We start from the raw sequence: 19922 nt of genomic DNA, 5'->3' as shown, positions 1-19922 counted from the left end.
CTCTGGGACCAACTCTCTCTTCCACAGCACTCATTGTTTACTTACTAGTAGGCCTACAGGACCCAACTGATACCTGTTTTCTTGGTTTCTGTTAGTTAAATTTGGACTAATACTGTAACCCTGTCTGTACCACAATTCAAAACAACGGTTGCTTGGAATGTTAACTAAGGGTACTAAATGAGAAGGCTTTTCATACTACTGAGCCGAACCGAGCCGAGCCAAAGCAAGCTGTGCTGAGCTGGCCTGGTTACGCATCCATCATAGTTGCTGGAACTGAGCTGAAAAGGACAATGTTTAAAGATCATTTCCACAGTTTGGCACAGTTTGGTTTGGGTCGGCATGATATTGTGAAAACGGTGAAGATGTGCTGTGTTTCTGAGAGTGAAGGTGGCTGACTAGATAAGAGGAGATGGAGAGAACAGGGTAAGAAAATTGGAGAGTCATACCTCAGCAGAATCCTCCTCTTTTCAGCCCCTGGTGAGGAAACCCATTTTAAGAAACTGAGAAACTGGACACAAGCAGAGCCCAAATGAAAGCCCATATTGGGAAACTGATGGACGGTATTGGACGTAACCAGAGCCAGAGTGAACCCCCTAAAGAAACAGACTGATGCAACAGAGAGCTGCGTCATGACTTCTAATGCACACCTTATTAGTTAACTGACCCAAGGGATGGATCTATCCAGAGCCAAAATGAACCCCCTCAAGAAGACACAAAATGGACACAGTCTGAACAAATTATGTGTTTTTTTAGAAGGAGAGAGATAGGAGCCACAATGGACCCTTCGTCCTGCCTAAGGCCACGAGAATACTTGTTCTTCTTATCAAACATCACATCAACATGGTTGTACTTAACTGTGTGTGTGCTTGCGTGCGTGTGTCTCAAACAACTCTAGGATACAAATGTTCTTATTGCATGAATTTCCATGCCTGGCATATTCCAGGTGATTATGGTTGATACAGTATTTTATATTGAAATGGATGTTAAGATGATTTTAAAACGAACTAACTTGAAAAATGCTCTGAGGCTGCTCTGAATCTGTGAGTTTCCATTCAGCTTTTGTATATAAGAGCTTTATACCTTCTAAAGCACTGCCTAATTTCAGCTCATACAAACCACATCACCACGCTTCCATAGAGCATGATAATATCAGTGTTTAACTATGCTGGCTGTCTGGGATAGCATCTGTAATGTGTGTTTGCGCTTGATAATGCGCTTGATAATGCACTTGATAATGTTTGTTTACTGTAATACACACCAATTAAGCTTTTACTTCCGTATTACATTCTTTGCCAACTATGATAAGCTGAAACTGTAACTCAAACCTGGTTTGGTAATGCATTGAACCTCAACTGTACAGAAGTTTGTTATTGTCAGATACAAAGTTTATCGATAAAGTTTTGGGAGAGGATGGATGAGATATCAGGAGTAGGGCATCATCAGTTGTTATACTTCCTAATATGTATGCCGTCTAGGAGCTCCCCCTTGATTCACCTATAGTGAAGTGTCATTCACACTAAACTTTGAAAAGAGCCGGGTAGCGTCTGTTCAGCTGTTTGTCATGTAAATATGCAATTATTTCTGATGACAAGCCTTCATTTGGACTGGTATAGTAATCCTTCATCCACCGTGGTAGCTCTGAATATGGCTCATCTCGAGACTGATAGTAAATTCCTTTGTCCGTCGCTCGCCCGATTCATAGGCTATATTCTTCAAAGCGTTTCACACAAAAAAGCCATTAAAATTGGTGTTAAGTCAGATAATTAAAATACTTTATCACAATGGCACTCTGACTGAATGTATTTTGGCTTGGAGCTGCACACCTTTTTGGGCCTACAGAACTGAATGTCTCCTTATGGTAGCGAGGTAAATGTCATGTTTTAACCTTCTCAGAGCGTACATGGGACAAAATTGTGCCAAACCCTACAAGGGACCAAAGGGAAACATTTCCTAATGTCTTTAGGACGTCTCCTGTTTGCTGATTGGTATGTCAGAATCAGAAAGGTATTTGAGAACTAGAAATGAGGGTATGTCAGAAATCAAATACCCATTTCACCCTCAAGGCAACAGAATGGTGTTTTATCCCAACCACAGCAGCTGGAGGGGACTTACTGATAGCACTTGAACCTCAGCTGAGAAAGCTCCTTGGACGTTTTCATATAGCTTTTTCTACATAATTCTTGAAATGTGCTCAATTTATTAAATGTCATGCAGCCAAGTGAAAAATAAAGGTTTGAATTGTGCAATAAGTGGTTGGTTATGACTGGGACACAGCGGAGCTGTTTTGAGAGAGTGAGAGTGAGAGTGAGAGTGAGAGTGTGTGTGTGTGTGTGTGTGTGTGTGTGTGTGTGTGTGTGTGTGTGTGTGTGTGTGTGTGTGTGTGTGTGTGTGTGTGTGTGTGTGTGTGTGTGTGTGTGTGTGTGTGTGTGTGTGTGTGTGTGTGTGTGTGTGTGTGTGTGTGGAATTTTAGCAGGGAGTCACCATTGAGACCAGTGTCTCTTTTTCAAGGGAGCCATGCACATACAATTTCAAAAAAATCGAATACAATAGAAACAACTCAAATTCAGCACAGACAAACATAAATATACATAAAAACACAATCAACTAAAACAAACTCATTCTTCATTATAACATTCCTCTGTCCACTCTCTAAATTGGCCCAGGGACAATAAGGCCCTATGTGTATTGTTTTTGGAGAAAAACTAAAGGCCGATTTACAGTACCTAACTCTGAAGACACCAAAGGAGTCTCCAGTGGTTTTAATATCCTTAAGGGGACTAGAATCCTCAAAGGCTAGTAAAACAAGAACAATTCCAGGGATTCTGGAATATTTCGCCAGCCCCCACATGGAAAACAAGCTACACTGAACAAAAATTGAAACACAACACGCAACAATTTCTAAGATTTTCCTGAGTTATAGTTCATAAGGAAATCAGTCAATTGAAATACTTTCATAAGGTCCTAATCTATGAATTTCACATGACTGGGAATACAGATATGCATCTGTTGGTCACAGTTACCTTACAAAATAAGGTAGGGGCGTGGATCAGAAAACCAGTCAGTATCTGGTGTGACCACCATTTGTCTCATGCAGCGCGACACATCTCCTTCGCATAGAGCTGATCAGGCTGTTGACTGTGGCCTGTGGAATGTTGTCCCACACCTCTTCAATGGTTGTGTGAAGTTGCTGGATATTGTCTGGAACACCATCTTCGTACAAGTGGATCCAGAGCATTCCGAACATGCTCAATGGGTGACATGTCCGGTGAGTATGCAGGCCATAGAATAACTGGGACATTTGGGGCCTTGGGGCTGTGCATTATCATGCTAAAACATGAGGCGGTGGATGAATGGCACGACAATGGGCCTCAGAATCTTGTCACGGTATCGCTTTGCATTCAAATTGCCATCGATAAAATGCAATTTTGTTCATTGTCCGTAGCTTATGCCTGCCCATACCATAATCCCACCGCCACCATGGGGCACTTTGTTCTCAGCGTTGACATCAGCAAACCGCTCGCCCTCATGACGCACATCTGCCATGTCCCCGGTACAGTTGAAATCGGGATTCATCCATGAAGAGCACACATCTCCAGCGTGCCAGTAGCCATCAAAGGTGAGCATTTGCCCACTGAAGTCGGATACGATGGCGAACTGCAGTCAGGTCAAGACATTGGTGAGTACGACGAGCATGCAGATCAGCTTCCCTGAGATGTTTTCTGACAGTTTGTGCAGAAATTCTTGTGCAAACCCACAGTTTCATCACCTGTCCGGGTGGCTGATCTCAGACCATCCCGCAGGTGAAGAAGCCAGATGTGGAGGTTCTGGGCTGACGTGATTACACATTGTCTGCATTTGTGAGGCCGGTTGGACATCCTGCCAAATTCTCTAAAATAATGTTGAGGTGGCTTATGATAGAGAAATGAACATTAAATTCTCTGGCAACAGCTCTGGTGGACATTCCTGCAGTCAGCATGCCAATTGCACACTCCCTCAAAACATGAGACATCTGTGGCATTGTGTACTGTAACAAAACTGCACATTTTAGAGCAGCCTTTTATTGTCCCTAGCACAAGGTGTATCTATGTAATGATCATGCTATTTAATCAGCTTCTTGATATTCCACAACTGTCAGGTGGATGAATTATCTTGGCAAAGGAAAAATGTTCACTAAAAGGGATGAAAAAAAATTGTGCACAGAATTTGAGAGAAATAAGCTTTTGGTGCATAATACTTTTTGGGGATCTTTTATTTCAGCTCATGAAACATGGGACCAACACTTTACATGTTTCGTTTATATTTTAAGCTTAGTGGTTAGGGTTAGGGTTAGAATTAGGGTTAGAATTAAGGTTAGGGGTTAGAGAGAAAGAGACATGGAGTGCTTTGTTTGGTGTATATAACCCTAGTGTGATTGGATGTTTAAGGTCAATACATAGCCAAGTATATAGTCTAGAGCCATCATTATGATGCTTCTTGTTGTATGTACTCATCATCTATCAGACAGACTGTATCTGTCAATTTGAATGTCAACTCACATGCATTTATTGTCTTCAATATATACAGTGCCTTGCGAAAGTATTCGGCCCCCTTGAACTTTGGGACCTTTTGCCACATTTCAGGCTTCAAACATAAAGATATAAAACTATTTTTTTGTGAAGAATCAACAACAAGTGGGACACAATCATGAAGTGGAACGACATTTATTGGATATTTCAAACTTTTTTAACAAATCAAAAACTGAAAAATTGGGCGTGCAAAATTATTCAGCCCCCTTAAGTTAATACTTTGTAGCGCCACCTTTTGCTGCGATTACAGCTGTAAGTCGCTTGGGGTATGTCTCTATCAGTTTTGCACATCGAGAGACTGAATTTATTTCCCATTCCTCCTTGCAAAACAGCTCGAGCTCAGTGAGGTTGGATGGAGAGCATTTGTGAACAGCAGTTTTCAGTTCTTTCCACAGATTCTCGATTGGATTCAGGTCTGGACTTTGACTTGGCCATTCTAACACCTGGATATGTTTATTTTTGAACCATTCCATTGTAGATTTTGCTTTATGTTTTGGATCATTGTCTTGTTGGAAGACAAATCTCCTTCCCAGTCTCAGGTCTTTTGCAGAATTCTTCCAGAATGGTACTGTATTTGGCTCCATCCATCTTCCCATCAATTTTAACCATCTTCCCTGTCCCTGCTGAAGAAAAGCAGGCCCAAACCATGATGCTGCCACCACCATGTTTGACAGTGGGGATGGTGTGTTCAGGGTGATGAGCTGTGTTGCTTTTACGCCAAACATAACGTTTTGCATTGTTGCCAAAAAGTTCAATTTTGGTTTCATCTGACCAGAGCACCTTCTTCCACATGTTTGGTGTGTCTCCCAGGTGGCTTGTGGAAAACTTTAAACAACACTTTTTATGGATATCTTTAAGAAATGGCTTTCTTCTTGCCACTCTTCCATAAAGGCCAGATTTGTGCAATATACGACTGATTGTTGTCCTATGGACAGAGTCTCCCACCTCAGCTGTAGATCTCTGCAGTTCATCCAGAGTGATCATGGGCCTCTTGGCTGCATCTCTGATCAGTCTTCTCCTTGTATGAGCTGAAAGTTCATTGGAGGGACGGCCAGGTCTTGGTAGATTTGCAGTGGTCTGATACAATATTATCGCTTGCACAGTGCTCCTTGGGATGTTTAAAGCTTGGGAAATCTTTTTGTATCCAAATCCGGCTTTAAACTTCTTCACAACAGTATCTCGGACCTGCCTGGTGTGTTCCTTGTTCTTCATGATGCTCTCTGCGCTTTTAACGGACCTCTGAGACTATCAGAGTGCAGGTGCATTTATACGGAGACTTGATTACACACAGGTGGATTGTATTTATCATCATTAGTCATTTAGGTCAACATTGGATCATTCAGAGATCCTCACTGAACTTCTGGAGAGAGTTTGCTGCACTGAAAGTAAAGGGGCTGAATAATTTTGCACGCCCAATTTTTCCGTTTTTGATTTGTTAAAAAAGTTTGAAATATCCAATAAATGTCGTTCCACTTCATGATTGTGTCCCACTTGTTGTTGACTCTTCACAAAAAAATACAGTTTTATATCTTTATGTTTGAAGCCTGAAAGTTCGCAAAGTTCAAGGGGGCCGAATACTTTCGCAAGGCACTGTACGTGTGTGTGCAGATGTATCATGCTCATACAGGGCACAAGGGCACGTGCCCCCTCAGATTTGTCCTCTTTTAAAACATTTCAGTTGTTTAATTAATTACTCAACTACATATTTATGCCCAAGTTCGACATAATTATTTATAAAAAAATATTTATCAGCGGTATTTTGCAGAGGGGTCACACTGACTGGACCAGGCAAAGAGTACCCCCCCCCCCCCCATTCTCCCTTGTAAATGGTTCCTTCCAGGGTGCAGCGTAGAGGAGGAGGAGAGAGTGTATAGTGATGGGCAGGACTCCCAGGAGGTATGTTTGTACATCTATTTGATCAAGCTATGTAGCCTATGGATACTTTCTTGATGAATAAATAAAACAAAAATGCTTTGTTGTTTTTCTAACACTAGCCACCAAGCAAGTTTATGATGTTGGCTTTCTGTGGCAATTTTAGCATGTGAATCTTGGTGGGGCAAACTCCCCACTTTTTTTTAGATGCATGCCAGCAAAGCCACTACACTACACAACACAACACTAAACAATACATTAATTGCACTATAACGGTGACAAACTGTGCCCACAAACTGTTAGATAAAGCTGTCCCAACAGCAGTCCCAACACCTTACCACTGATAGCTATCAGCAGAGCCTTGTCAGGCAGCGAAACAGTTAATTCAGCCTCTTTTACTGCCTTATAAAAAAAACATAGATGATATGGCGGACTTGCTTAAACAAAAGTGGTTTCTACTGACAATTGAGATATTCAAACTATGGCATAAGGGGACGGCGAGTGGATAAGAGGCATTCATGAACGAGCTAGGATGGACCTATATATATATATATATATATATATATATATATATATATATATATATATATATATATATATATATAGATATAGATATATATATATAGATAAATATATATATATATATACAGAATTCAGAACATTTGAAATGTCCAGCGACACAATTCACAAACACCAAGTCAGAACCGTAGGATAAATAAAGGGGGCATATAAGCAGACAATGAAAGCTCTTAAAATATTTGATGATAACATTTATCTAAAACAGGCTATGGGCTACATGTGCACCACCAAGTCAGAACAGTAGGCTAAGTTATGAGGGGGAAAGGGACCACATTATTAGGGTGAGGCACATGGGCAACTAACATTTTACTACAAAACATACACTTAGTATTGTTTTCTTAGCTACAGTATACATACATATCTCCCTGGTATGTTGCAGCAGCATACAATACATTTTTGGACTCATCTTGTGCTGTGCTCACTTGAACAGGAACTCACTGAAGTCAGAGATTTCCCAATTCCAAGATTCCAGTTTTGAACGCGACAGAAGTCATGCTGGATTGACAGCATGGCCAATATTGAATGTTTATCCTTTTAAGCTTGGAAATGAGACCCTTAAATCCAGACTTGGGACCCACTCCACTGAATAGCAGGCTAGTGATTGCATTGCAATGCTTGCAGTTAGCCACTGATTCCTCCCAAACAACTCATTGCTGAATTTGCGATTTCCAACTTGTGTAATGTTTATGTCCAATGGCCGATGAGCACCAATACGTTTCATCTATTATTTCTCTTCATATGTGACCTACCGGCTCAAATCGGTCAAAATTTGAAATTGTGTTTTTTACATTAGTTAAATGTAGATACTTCGAGCTACGGAATGATATATCATGCACTACAGTTGAGGAACAATAGGAAAGTAATTCCGCATTGAAACTTGTAAATTCACTTTTGAGAAAATGGCCTTTGAATGTTTTGGTACTATTACTGGAGAGCCCTTCGTTGTCTACACCCATTCAGCATCATTCACACCCTCTTAAGCTTTAGCCCCACCCATCTCTTTAATGGTTGATCCGAGCGTTCTGTACTAACAACAGAAGTCAAGAACCCAAGATAACTTGCAAGCTGCTTCCAGGCACAAATGAGAGAACAGCTCACTGAACATGACTCGCCCTAGCAGAGCTGATTAGGCTGTTATGTTATCCAGAGCGTTGGTGACTGCAACTGTGCTGTCAGATTGTTGTATATTCAGAGCGTTTCGCTCTCTGAGCGTTCAGAGTGCACTCTGGAAACTCTGGCCGATGAGTAGGGTTGATACGAACGTTCTGACCTCACAGCAGCAGTCAAGCACCCAAGCTAACTGGCTAACATTGGCTAACTTGCTAGCTACTTCCAGACACAAATGAGAAAACAACCCTCTCTGATCATTTTACTCACCCTAGCAGAGCTGGTTAGGCTGTTTTCATGTTATCCAGAGAGTTGGTGACTGTAACTGTGCTGCTGGCAACAATTTAATTACTGTTATCAGTTAAGAACAAATTCTTATTTACAATTACATCCTGGGAACAGTGGGTTAACTGCCTTGTTCAGGGGAAGAATGACAGATTTTTACCTTGTCAGCTCGGGGATTCGACCTAACAACCTTTCAGTTACTGGCCCAACACTCTAACCACTACGTTTCCTGCCACACCCATTTTTTTTTAAAAGCAGTGTTAGACGGGATTACCAAGACATACTGACCAGCTGGCAGACCAATCCAAACTCATCTCTCGGCATGTCCAGCCCACTCATTATCTCAGCCAACCATGGCTAGCGGGAATGTCTTTTTCTGTGGATAAACCAACTAGACTTGTAATTTAACCATTTTATTCGTATTTACAGATGGCATACAAGTTTGTTATGAAAGTTCACATGTTCGAGAAGGCATTTCTGCCCAAAAACTATTTTTAATGTTCAAATGGCTCTCCTGGGAAGTAGTGTCCCACGACATACACCTAGTTTCCTGAAACAAGTCACATATGACAAGAATTTAAAATAATTTGCCCGTAGATTGTCGACTTGATGACTGCTAGCTAAGATTTTGAAAGTATCAGTCCAATCAAAGCTACTGTAGATATATAACGTGATTTGAAATAATTTTATCTGTGGCCAATGACCTTGAGCCTTCTTGGATGGACACGTATTTTATTTGTTTAACCTTTTATTTAACTAGGCAAGTCAGTTAAGAACAAATTCTTATTTACAATGATGGCCTACACTGGGCCAATTGTGCGCTGCCCTATGGGACTCCCAATCACAGCCGGTTGTGATACAGCCTGGATTCAAACCAGGGTGTCTGTATTGACACCTCTAGCACTGAGGTGAGGTGCCTTAGACCTCTGTCTAAGCGGTCTAAGCGGTCTAAGGCACTGCATCTCAGTCCTAGATGCGTCACTACAGACACCCTGGGGATTGGATTTTCAAGCTCTACCCTTAGATTTTGCTGTGATGTAGTGTCCCCATGAGTGACAGAACACTGAACCAATCACGGCACAACTAGAGAACATTACCAACCCCTACACACCGCATTTTCCGCTGGCTGTCCCACCACCACAAAAAGCACTGAGCTGGCTGAAACACCTGCATTTTGGAGCTGCCTTATTACCCCAGAAAGCAAAAAAGAGACCAAGTTTGGATGTGGCTTTATTAACTCAATGTTTTTGTTTACATTGTTTGCAGACTGATATGTTACACGTTTTAATGCCAAAATAACATGCAACAGGTGGGGCTCAAAACATGCCCTGAATGGTGGGTTGCCACTGTTGGCTTTAGCTAGCCAGCTAGATAGATTCCCAATCTCCTAACCTCATAACGAGCCACAAAGCCATTTCAGGCTATCGATCAAGTTAGAGTAGCTTATTTAACCATATTAGCTGGCATGCCTGCTGGCAAGGTTGCTAGGCTTTAGAAAAACAAACATTTACTATGTGTACTGAATAAGACTCACATTATTTTAATTTTTGTTCCCAGAGTTTAGGAGAGATGCAGGAAGCATATTTATTTTCTTTAAAAATATAATCCCATGCTCAATGGGTGACATGTCCGGTGAGTATGCAGGCTTACCAAGAAAAACTTCCAAACGGACTAATTTGAGGTAAAAAGGAGTTGGAGCACTCAACAAAAAAAAGGCAGAGATTGATTTTTCACTTTAATCCATTGTCAAGCTGACGTTTTCCTCAGAGTGACCTGATCATTGCACTTAGCTCCTATGTATTGCCTAGTGGCTCACTGACACAAAAATGATAATAATAATATGTTTCAAGCTAAATGGCAAATTATAGCACAAAATAAAAACATAAATAGTGTGTCTTTTTAATCAATAGGCCAAGTGAAAATATACATAGGTGATATTTGGGTGTCTGTGAACCGGAGACCCCAAAAATCAAGGCAACATTATATATCGAAATTAAGACATAATTTAGCCCCTTTGGAACCACAGTGTCTAAGAAGTACTGTCAAAATGCCTCTCTTTGTTTGAGTTTACGTACAATATCATCTCATTTGGGTGAAATTTGAATCGTTCTATTGCTACAAAGCGCAGGGAGGAAGGTGAGCCATGATTGGCTTCAATGCAGTGGCAAGCAACAGCATAGTCCGTGTTTTTATTTAGAATAGCAGCCTTGTGTTCTGCAATGCGAAGTTTCAATGCTCGTTTAGTTTGACCAATATAAGCAGCTCCACAGATGGATTTGAGCATGTACACTACATGGCCAAAAGTATGAGGACACCTAATGGTCGACCATCTCATTCCAAAATTATGGGCATTAATATGATGTTGGTCCCGCTTTTGCTTCTATAACAGCCTCCTTAGGCCTGGCTTGCAGTCGGCGTTCCAATTCATCCCAAAGGTGTTTGATGGGGTTGAGGTCAGGGCTCTGTGCAGGCCAGTCGAGTTCTCCCACACCGATCTCAACAAACCATTTCCGTATGGATCTCGCTTTGTGCATGGGGGCAGTGTCATGCTGAAACAGGAAAGGGCCTTCCCCACAAAGTTGGAAGCACAGAAACGTGTAGAATGTCATTGTATGCTGTATCGTTAAGGTTTCCATTCACTGGAACTAAGAGGCTCAGCCCCAGACCATTATTCCTCCTCCACCAAAATTACAGTTGGCAGTATGCATTGGGGCAGGTAGCGTTCTCCTGGCATCCGCCAAACAAAGATGGCTTTACACCACCCCAGCTGACTGGTGATCTTAGGCTTGTGTGCTGATGCTAGGCCATGAAAACCCATTTCATGAAGCTCCCGGGAACAGTTATTGTGCTGACTTTGCTTCCAGAGGCACTTTGGAACTCGGTAGTGAGTGTTGCAACCGAGGACAGACGATTATTTTGCACTACGCATTTCAGCACTCGGCAGTCCTGTTCTGTGACTTTGTGTGGCCTACCACTTCGCGGATGAGCCATTGTTGCTCTCAGAAGTTTCCACTTCACAATAACAGCACTTGCTGTTGACCAGGGCAGCTCTAGCAGGGCAGAAATTTGACCAACTGACTTATGGAAAGGTGGCATCCTATGACGGTGTCACGTTGAAAGTCACTGAGCTCTTCAGCACGGACCATTCTACCACCAATGTTTGTCTATGGAGATTGCATGGCTATGTGCTCGATTTTATACACCTGTCAGCAACTGGTGTGGCTGAAATGGCCAAATCCACTCATACTTTTGGCCATGTAGTGTATATGACATTTGTGGTGCTACAATTAATGAAGCTTTGGATGTTGTATTCTTTACCTGTTCTCGGGTGGTAAAACACTTTCGAATTGGTCGTACAAAACTCGACTTCTTTTTGAAAGTTGTTTGTTTTCTCACATCAGAAATACCAGATGCATTGTAGTGTCTAAACACCCCATTGCCATTACACAATGGTTGCCTGTTAGACAATAATAAATTATTTAAATGTATTTGTCAAACAAATTTGAAAGTGTCAACTTTCAATGCTAAGGGGTCCATCCTATTAGAAGGGGAGAAAGAAAGTCCTTTACACAGGACTGACCCTTGGGCATCCGTTAGAGGCCCTGGTGATATGTTGATCACCAAAAGTTCTTGTTGTGGTTCCAACTCAACCTCCTCAGGTGGGCTGGGGGTGGATTTCGTCCCCGTCGAGCCCACCTCGTCTTCCTTTGGGTTTGCGCTGGTTAACTTAAAGAGCGGGGTTGATTCAGGAGGTATAAAAGTGACTATGCTCTGAACCTTCATGCTTGCTGGCATAGGACAGGGGAGCATCATAGTGCAGTATATTTAGATGTGTGATTTACAACAGTCAGAAGGACACTCTCATAATTACATTTGAACGAGCAAAGAGCTATGCATAAAAATAGACATACTGTATGTTTTGACAGAATTAGGCATAATGATTATAGCACTAGATTGCAGGAAAAAGCTGTTTCAGGTGTTTGAAAAATGTGAAATTCAACCCCCTTCTATCTTCACCTCTCTTGGCCCCTCTAAAATAATGTGTGTGTGTGTGTGTGTGTGTGTGTGTGTGTGTGTGTGTGTGTGTGTGTGTGTGTGTGTGTGTGTGCGTGTGTAACGCCATGTCTACTTGTGTTCATTATCCACTGATGTGGTGTGGGAGAGTATTGGCCAGCTTGTCAGCCATGATCAACTTGGACGTGAAGAGTCTTGAAAATACTCTCTTTTTAGTGTTCTTTCAATGTTCTTTCATCTTTCTTTATGTATTTTTCTACCTTTTTTTCCTGTTACATAGTATTTTATCTACATATTTTACTGTAACCATTTTTTCTTGCACCATGACACCATGACTATTTTCTGATATTTGCCCTGAAAAAAGCTTCTGTGAAAAGAAAACCATTTAATGTAAATGTATCTCTCCAATGTCTTGAAAAATGCCTCAGCTTTTGGTTTACTATTGCTTCAAATGCCCTGGGGCAGTGTGATGTCGAGCAGAACCCCAGAATATATTGCTTGTTCTCAATATACATTTGGCCACCTTCCACCAAGACGTAATTTTTAAGAAACTATGAACTGTCAACCGAGGGAGTTTTTTTATCTAGATTATTTTTTTCGTCATCAGCAAATCAGATGATTGATTTCCTGCCCTTAGTAAAGGAACGGGCAGCTTTAGCAGTTCCTTATGGAAGGTTATTTTTTACATTGAGTACAGGAGGCAAGAGAATGTACACCGTTCATCCTCACTACACGTCCCTCTCTCTTTCTGTCTGTCTATATCTCTGACCCTCTGTGTTCTCACTTTCTTTCTCTCCCTTATACTCCCTCTCTTTTTCTTTCTTTCTTTCGTTCTCTGTCTCTCTCTCTCTCTTTATCATACCGTACCTTACCACACACACACACAACACACACACACACACACACACACACACACACACACACACACACATATGCATTCATGCTACACACGCATCACAACTGCTGCTACCAGACTCTTATTATACGGCTCAGTTTACAGTTTTTCTCAATTGCTAAAACACCATTTCTGAAACCTTGCTCCATTTCCTGAAAACATTCAACACAAAACCTCATCTTCAAGCACTATTTACATAACCTCTGACTCATTCGCCTCAAAACAGTTTTACCTGTGTTCAAAATCAAACACTGCTCTCAAATCATAAACAAAGTGATCAAAATTATATACACTCTCAAGCAGTCAGTAAACAATACACCGAAAAATAGAAAACATATTGTTCAAAACATACAATTCTCAGTGAATCTAAAAAAATATTCATATTTTTCCGTCATTGTCTTTTGATGAACGAAAACAAGTTCTATCATAGTAGCTCAAAATTGATCAGAAATTACTACTCTGCTTTGCTCTTCCCAATTTTGTTTCTTGTTCTTCCTCCTCCTTGTACCCCTATTTTTACAGCACTGTACCCTGCATCTCACAAACTTGTCCTTTGTCTCTGTGATACTGTAATTCTTGTTCTTTGTTGATATGAACCTGCAACCAGTCAAAATCTATTGAGCAGTCAGTACTGTTAATCAATGGAAAGCACAATGTTTAGGGCCATCCAATTTGTCCATTGTACAGTATACAGTCTACAATGCACTGTACTGCAGTATACAATACTAAAGGGGACAAAAATCAAAGGAGTAAACGTGATCAATGTGCTTCTTCTTGTCTTTGGGCTGGGTCAGGCCAGAGCACTTAGTCGACATCACCAGCAATATTGGCCCTCCTAAGGCAACAGGGGAAAAAGCCTCTTGTGTGCCGTATCCAGCCCTGACATGATTCCTCACCTATATCACCACAGGCTAAATCCATGGCTTGCAGCAGATTTACTCTGGTGTAGGGTTGTCTATCATACACTTTCCATCTCCAAGAGGAGAAAAACTCCTCAATCGGATTCAGGAAAGGCGAGTATGGAGGGTGGTACAAGTTCATAAACTGCCCATTGATGTTAAACCATTCCCTTACCTGAGCAGCTCGGTGTAAACTGACATTGTCCCACACTATTACATAGGTGGGAATGGGATTCTCATTTAGCTCTTGACCCTGCTCTTGAACCTGCTGCTCAAATAAAATATCTCTTAGATTGGCAATAAATCTTAGAAGGTGCTGGGTGTTATATGGCCCGAGTGTAACATGGTGATGTAGAACACCATGGTTGCTGATAGCAGCACAGATTGTGACATTGCCACCTCGTTGACCAGGGACTTCAACAATGGCCCGCTGTCCAATCATGTTTCGGCCTCTCCTTCTCCTCTTTGTTAGATTGAAGCCTGCTTCATCGACAAAGATGAACTCATGGGGTCTGTCCAAGGATTCCAAGTCAAATATTGTCTGTGTAGAAATACAATAAACTATATGTAGGATTTTGTAAGTCGTACAGAGACAGTGCTATACTGTAGAGTACAATTCGGCTTCTGATTCACATATATTGTATGTACTGAAGAGTAATGTCATTCACATAGTATGTGTTAGTACTGTAGACAATCTGGATTACAGTAAATGTTTCTGAATGTACACTTACTTGCACATACTGAGCTCGCAGTTCTTTCACCCTTGGTGAGTTGCACTCAAAGGGTACACGGTCAATTGTGGAAATGCTCACACTGTCGATTCCCTGGAAGTGTGTGATGTCTTGTATCACTCGTTCCTGGATTTCTCTGAGTCGTATTGCATTATCTTGAAGGACCATGCCAACTATAACGGCCTCTTGCTCCCGAGTGAATATAGCTGTCCTTCTACCTGCATATGGCAGCCTTGCAAATCTACAAAAAGGAGTTGTGCAGTTCCAAAACATAGTCATGCAGTACAATACATACAGTGATTAACTTTACAAATGTCTATTGAAACAGCTGCATATAGTGTAGTACAGTAAATTTGCAATTACAAAAATACAGTAGTATACTGTACCTGTTCTCTTCTCTGAATGTCCTTACTATGGTGGACACAGAAAATCGGCTCAAATTGGGTTGCACTCTAAGTCCTGCTTCCCTCAATGTCAGTCCATGGACAAGCACATGGTCTATAACTGTTGCTTGAATTTCATCAGATATTTCCACTCTTTGTCTTCCTCTTCGTCCTCCTCTTCCTCTTTCTTGCCCTCCTCCTCCTCTTCCTCCTCGTGGCCCACCTCGCATACGCACTCGTCCTCTCACATTGTTTCTTCTATCCATTTTCAGACTTTCTCCTTCCCACCTTCAACAACCTGTTTGCTCTCTGAACTGGCGTATATTGGTTGTGTCGCATCATTTGAAACAGGTTAAATCCATTTTGATGACATGTCTTGTCTATTTGTATTTGATTGTTGCCACTTGTGTTTATCAGTATGGATGACATGTGCATTAGAGTGCAGAATGTGTTTTGAGAATGAGAATGTGTTTAGAGTTTTGCTGAAAAGTCTAAGTGAGATCTGCAAATTGTGTTTTACCATGTGAAATGGTTTAAAGTACAACAGACTGCATAATTAGCTAAATGAGTCCAGGCAACTGAGAACTTCAGTTCAGCCAATGGGTTTTAGTGTTTTAGCAATTGAGAAAAACTGTAACACTGCACCCCATCCCCCCTTCCCCAATACACGTGTAAATATTAGACTATACATTGTGCCTCCTGTATTATACTTATGCTAAAATGTTTATTCTATTCTACTGCGCCATTTACTTGATCTTCGTGTTCTTATCTTTTATTATTATTTGTTGTTGTTGTTGCCTTGTTGTTGTTGTTGCCTTTCGTTGGACGTTATATTCCGTGCGTATCCCGTACATACAAGTGTCAAGTTTTGTATTAATTGTATTACACACACAGTAACATTTTAAATAATAGCCAGTGTAGTGTTCAATGGCTTTTTTATCTTCCATATCTATGTATGTGTGTGTGCACACTTGTCTGCTATATGTCTGTTTTTGAGTGAAAGAACAATGATAATCCAGCAGGCAAAACTGGTTGAAATGATGTCATCAACAGGTCATAATGAGTGACCTTATAATTCAACCAATTTCTTTAAACTGGTTGAATTGACGTCATTATAACGTCACTCATTATGACCTGATTTGAACCAGTTATGCTTGCTGGGTAAGTGACTGTCTGTAAGTGGCGGACCTGTTTGCCAGTTTGACCCTGTGGTCCCTGTGTCACTTTGTAGGAGGGTCCCTATGTCATGTTGAAGAAGAACTGGGAGCTGTACGAGGGCAACGACCAGTATGAAGGCTACTGCGTGGACCTGGCCTCGGAGATAGCCAAACACATCGGCATCAAGTATAAGATCGCTATCGTTCCTGACGGAAAGTACGGCGCCCGGGACCCGGAGACCAAGATTTGGAATGGAATGGTCGGGGAGCTGGTGTACGGGGTAAGAGGGACAGGGGACAGGGGAAAGGGGTGTGGGTGTGTGTGTGTGGGTGGGTGGGTGGGTGCGTGCACACCTTGATTTTGTTGAGCCTCTTTTTTTTGTTGGGTTTCACTCCCACTTGACATCCATTTGTACATCTATTTAGTTATCTGAAAGTAGCAGAATCAGTTACCGTAAACATGCAGGGTTTGTCAGAAAACAAAGACGGCTTAAAATCTGTTTAAGTTACCCAGACTACTTCAAAAGCTACAGTACCAGTCAAAGGTTTTGACACACCTACTCTTTCCAGGGTTGTTCTTATTTTTTAAATATTTTCTACATTGCAGAATAATAGTGAAGACATCAAAACGATGAAATGACACATATGGAATCATGTAGTAACCAAAACATGTTAAACAAATAAAATATATTTTATATTTGAGTTTCTTGAAAGTAGCCTCCGATTGCCTTGATGACAACTTTGCACACTCTTGGCATTCTCTCAACCAGCTTCACCTGGAATGCTTTTCCAACAGCCTTGAATGAGCTCCCACATATTCTGAGCACTTGTTGGCTGCTTTTCATTCACTCTGCGGTCTAACTCATCCCAAACCATCTCAATTGGGCTGAGGTTGGTGATTGTGGAGGCCAGGTCATCTGATGCAGCACTCCATCACTCTCCTTCTTGGTAAAATAGCCTTTACACAGCCTGGAGGTGTGTTGGGTCATTGTCCTGTTGAAAAACAAATGATAGTCTCACTAAGTGCAAACCAGATGGGATGCCATATCGCTGCAGAATGCTGTGGTAGCCATGCTGGTTAAGTGTGCTTTGAATTCTAAATAAATCAGTGTCACCAGCAAAGCACCATCACACCAACTTCTCCATGCTTCACGGTGGGAACCACACATGCTGAGATCATCCGTTCACCTACTCTGCATCTCACAAAGACACGGCAGCTGGAACTGAAAATCTCAAATTTGGACTCATCAGACCAAAGGACACATTTCCACCGGTCTAATGTCCATTGCTCGTGTTTCTTGGCCTAAGTCTCTCATTCTTATTGGAGTCCTTTAGTAGTGGTTTCTTTGCAGCAATTCGACCACGAAGGCCTGATTCACGCATTCTCCTCTGAACAGTTGATGTTGAGATGTGTCTGCTACTTCAACTCTGTGAAACATTTATTTGGGCTGAACTTTCTGAGGCTGGTAACTATAATGAACTTATCCTCTGCAGCAGAGGTAACTCTGGGGCTTCATTTCCTGTGGCGGTCCTCATGAGAGCCAGTTTCATCATTGCGCTTTAATAGTTTTTGCGACTGCACTTGAAGAAACTTTCAACGTTCTTGAAATTTCCAGATTGGCTGACCTTCATGTATTAAAAGTAATGATGGACTGTCATTTCTCTTTGCTTATTTTAGCTGTTCTTGCCAAATAAAACTTTACCAAATAGGGCTATCTTCTGTATACCACCCCTACCTTGTCACAACACAACTGATTGGCTCATATGCATTAAGAAGGAAAGAAATTCCACAAATGAACTTTTAACAAGGCACACCTGTTTAATTCAAATGTATTTCAGGTGATTACCTCATGAACCTGGTTGAGAGAATGCCAAGAGTGCGCAAAACTGTCATCAAGGCAAAGAGTGTCTACTTTGAAGAATCTCAAATAAAAATGAAAAAAATGAAAAAAAGATTCCATATGTGTTATTTCATAGTTTTGATGTCTTCACTATTAGTCTACAATGTAGAAAATAGTACAAATAAAGAAAAACCCTTGAATGAGTAGGTGTGTCCAAACTTTTGACTGGTACTGTAGATCTTGACCAAACTAAAACTTGGCATGGGGGATGCCTATTAGGGTGGACTTTTCTGGTAAACTTTTCCAAAAATCACAAAACCGGGTTGGATTCCCTTTTGATTCCTGAAAATCTTGCAACCGGGACTTCTGAAAAAATTGGGAATTCTGGTAAAGTTACCGGAATTGAGCAATCCTGGTGCTCATATAGACTCTTACAAGTTCCTGGTGCTAGGGGCTAGAGCTGGGACCAGTGTAATGTGTCAAGTGCGATAGATAGGGGTCAAAGAGTGTTTTGTGTGTGATGTTTTAATTGTAAGAGGTGAGAGGGTTAAATTGTGTGTGCTAAAAGGGGTTAAGGGGTCTTACTGGTGCTTAGCTACCTTGTGTGTTTCTGAGAGATAACAGGGTTAATGTACAGGTGTAGGGTGTAGGGTGCCTGTGTGTGTGTGTGTGTGTGTGTGTGTGTGTGTGTGTGTGTGTGTGTGTGTGTGTGTGTGTGTGTGTGTGTGTGTGTGTGTGTGTGTGTGTGTGTGTGTGTGTGTGTGTGTGTGTGTGTGTGTGTGTGTGTGTGTGTGTGTTTAGTTTAGAAGATTTTATAGCAGGTGCAGCGAAATGCAACGGGTACACGGTCAATTGTGGAAATGCTCACACTGTCGATTCCCTGGAAGTGTGTGATGTCTTGTATCACTCGTTCCTGGATTTCTCTGAGTCGTATTGCATTATCTTGAAGGACCATTTGTGTACGAACAAGTACACAAATAATAATAAAAGACTAGAACCAAGAAATCACAAATTTCAGAACGAATCCAGTTAACAACCACAATAACACTGTATCATTAACCCAAATTCAATATGTGTAGATACACCAAAAAGGTCAACTAAGAATGATATGTACATCAGTAGATATATTACAATGAGCTATGTGAAGAACACAGTAAATTAATACACCATGTGAAAAACAGTATACAAGAAACGGTCCCATGTTTAATGTGTTCTGAATGTACAAAACATTTCCATGACAGACTGACCAGGTGAATCCAGGTGGAAGCTATGATCCCGTATGGAAGTCACCTGTTAAAACCACTTCAATCAGTATAGATGAAGGGAAGGAGACAGGTTAAAGAAGGATTTTTTAATCTTGAGATAATTAATACCAGGATTGTGTATGTGTGCCATTCCGCGGGTGAATGGGCAGGACAAAAGATAAAAGTGCCTTTGAACAAAGTATGGTAGTAGGTGCCAGGCGCACCGGTTTGAGTGTGTCATGAACTGCAACGCTCAACAGTTTCCTGTGTTTATTAAGAATGGTCCACCACACAAAGGACTTCCAGCCAACTTGAAACAACTGTGGGAAGCATTGAAGTCAACATGGGCC

General features: G+C 41.3%; 1 protein-coding gene across 5 annotated transcripts in view; it reads left to right on the top strand.

Moving 5' to 3' along the window:
* Window positions 1-19922, top strand: part of LOC109892910 (glutamate receptor 4) — a 165233-nt gene that overhangs the window by 109630 nt on the left and 35681 nt on the right. For 4 of the 5 annotated variants that reach the window (XM_020485781.2, XM_020485782.2, XM_020485790.2 and 1 more), the window contains exon 10: window positions 16562-16768. In XM_020485781.2, coding sequence (XP_020341370.1) covers window positions 16562-16768 — 207 coding nt within the window. Of the gene's footprint in view, window positions 1-471; window positions 2247-16561; window positions 16769-19922 lie in introns of those variants that run through there. The other variant, XM_020485791.2, reaches the window with a different exon arrangement.

The sequence above is a fragment of the Oncorhynchus kisutch genome, linkage group LG6 (assembly GCF_002021735.2).
Source record: "Oncorhynchus kisutch isolate 150728-3 linkage group LG6, Okis_V2, whole genome shotgun sequence".
NCBI classification, from domain to species: Eukaryota; Metazoa; Chordata; class Actinopteri; order Salmoniformes; family Salmonidae; genus Oncorhynchus; species Oncorhynchus kisutch.
This window is presented reverse-complemented; position numbering and strand designations above follow the sequence as displayed.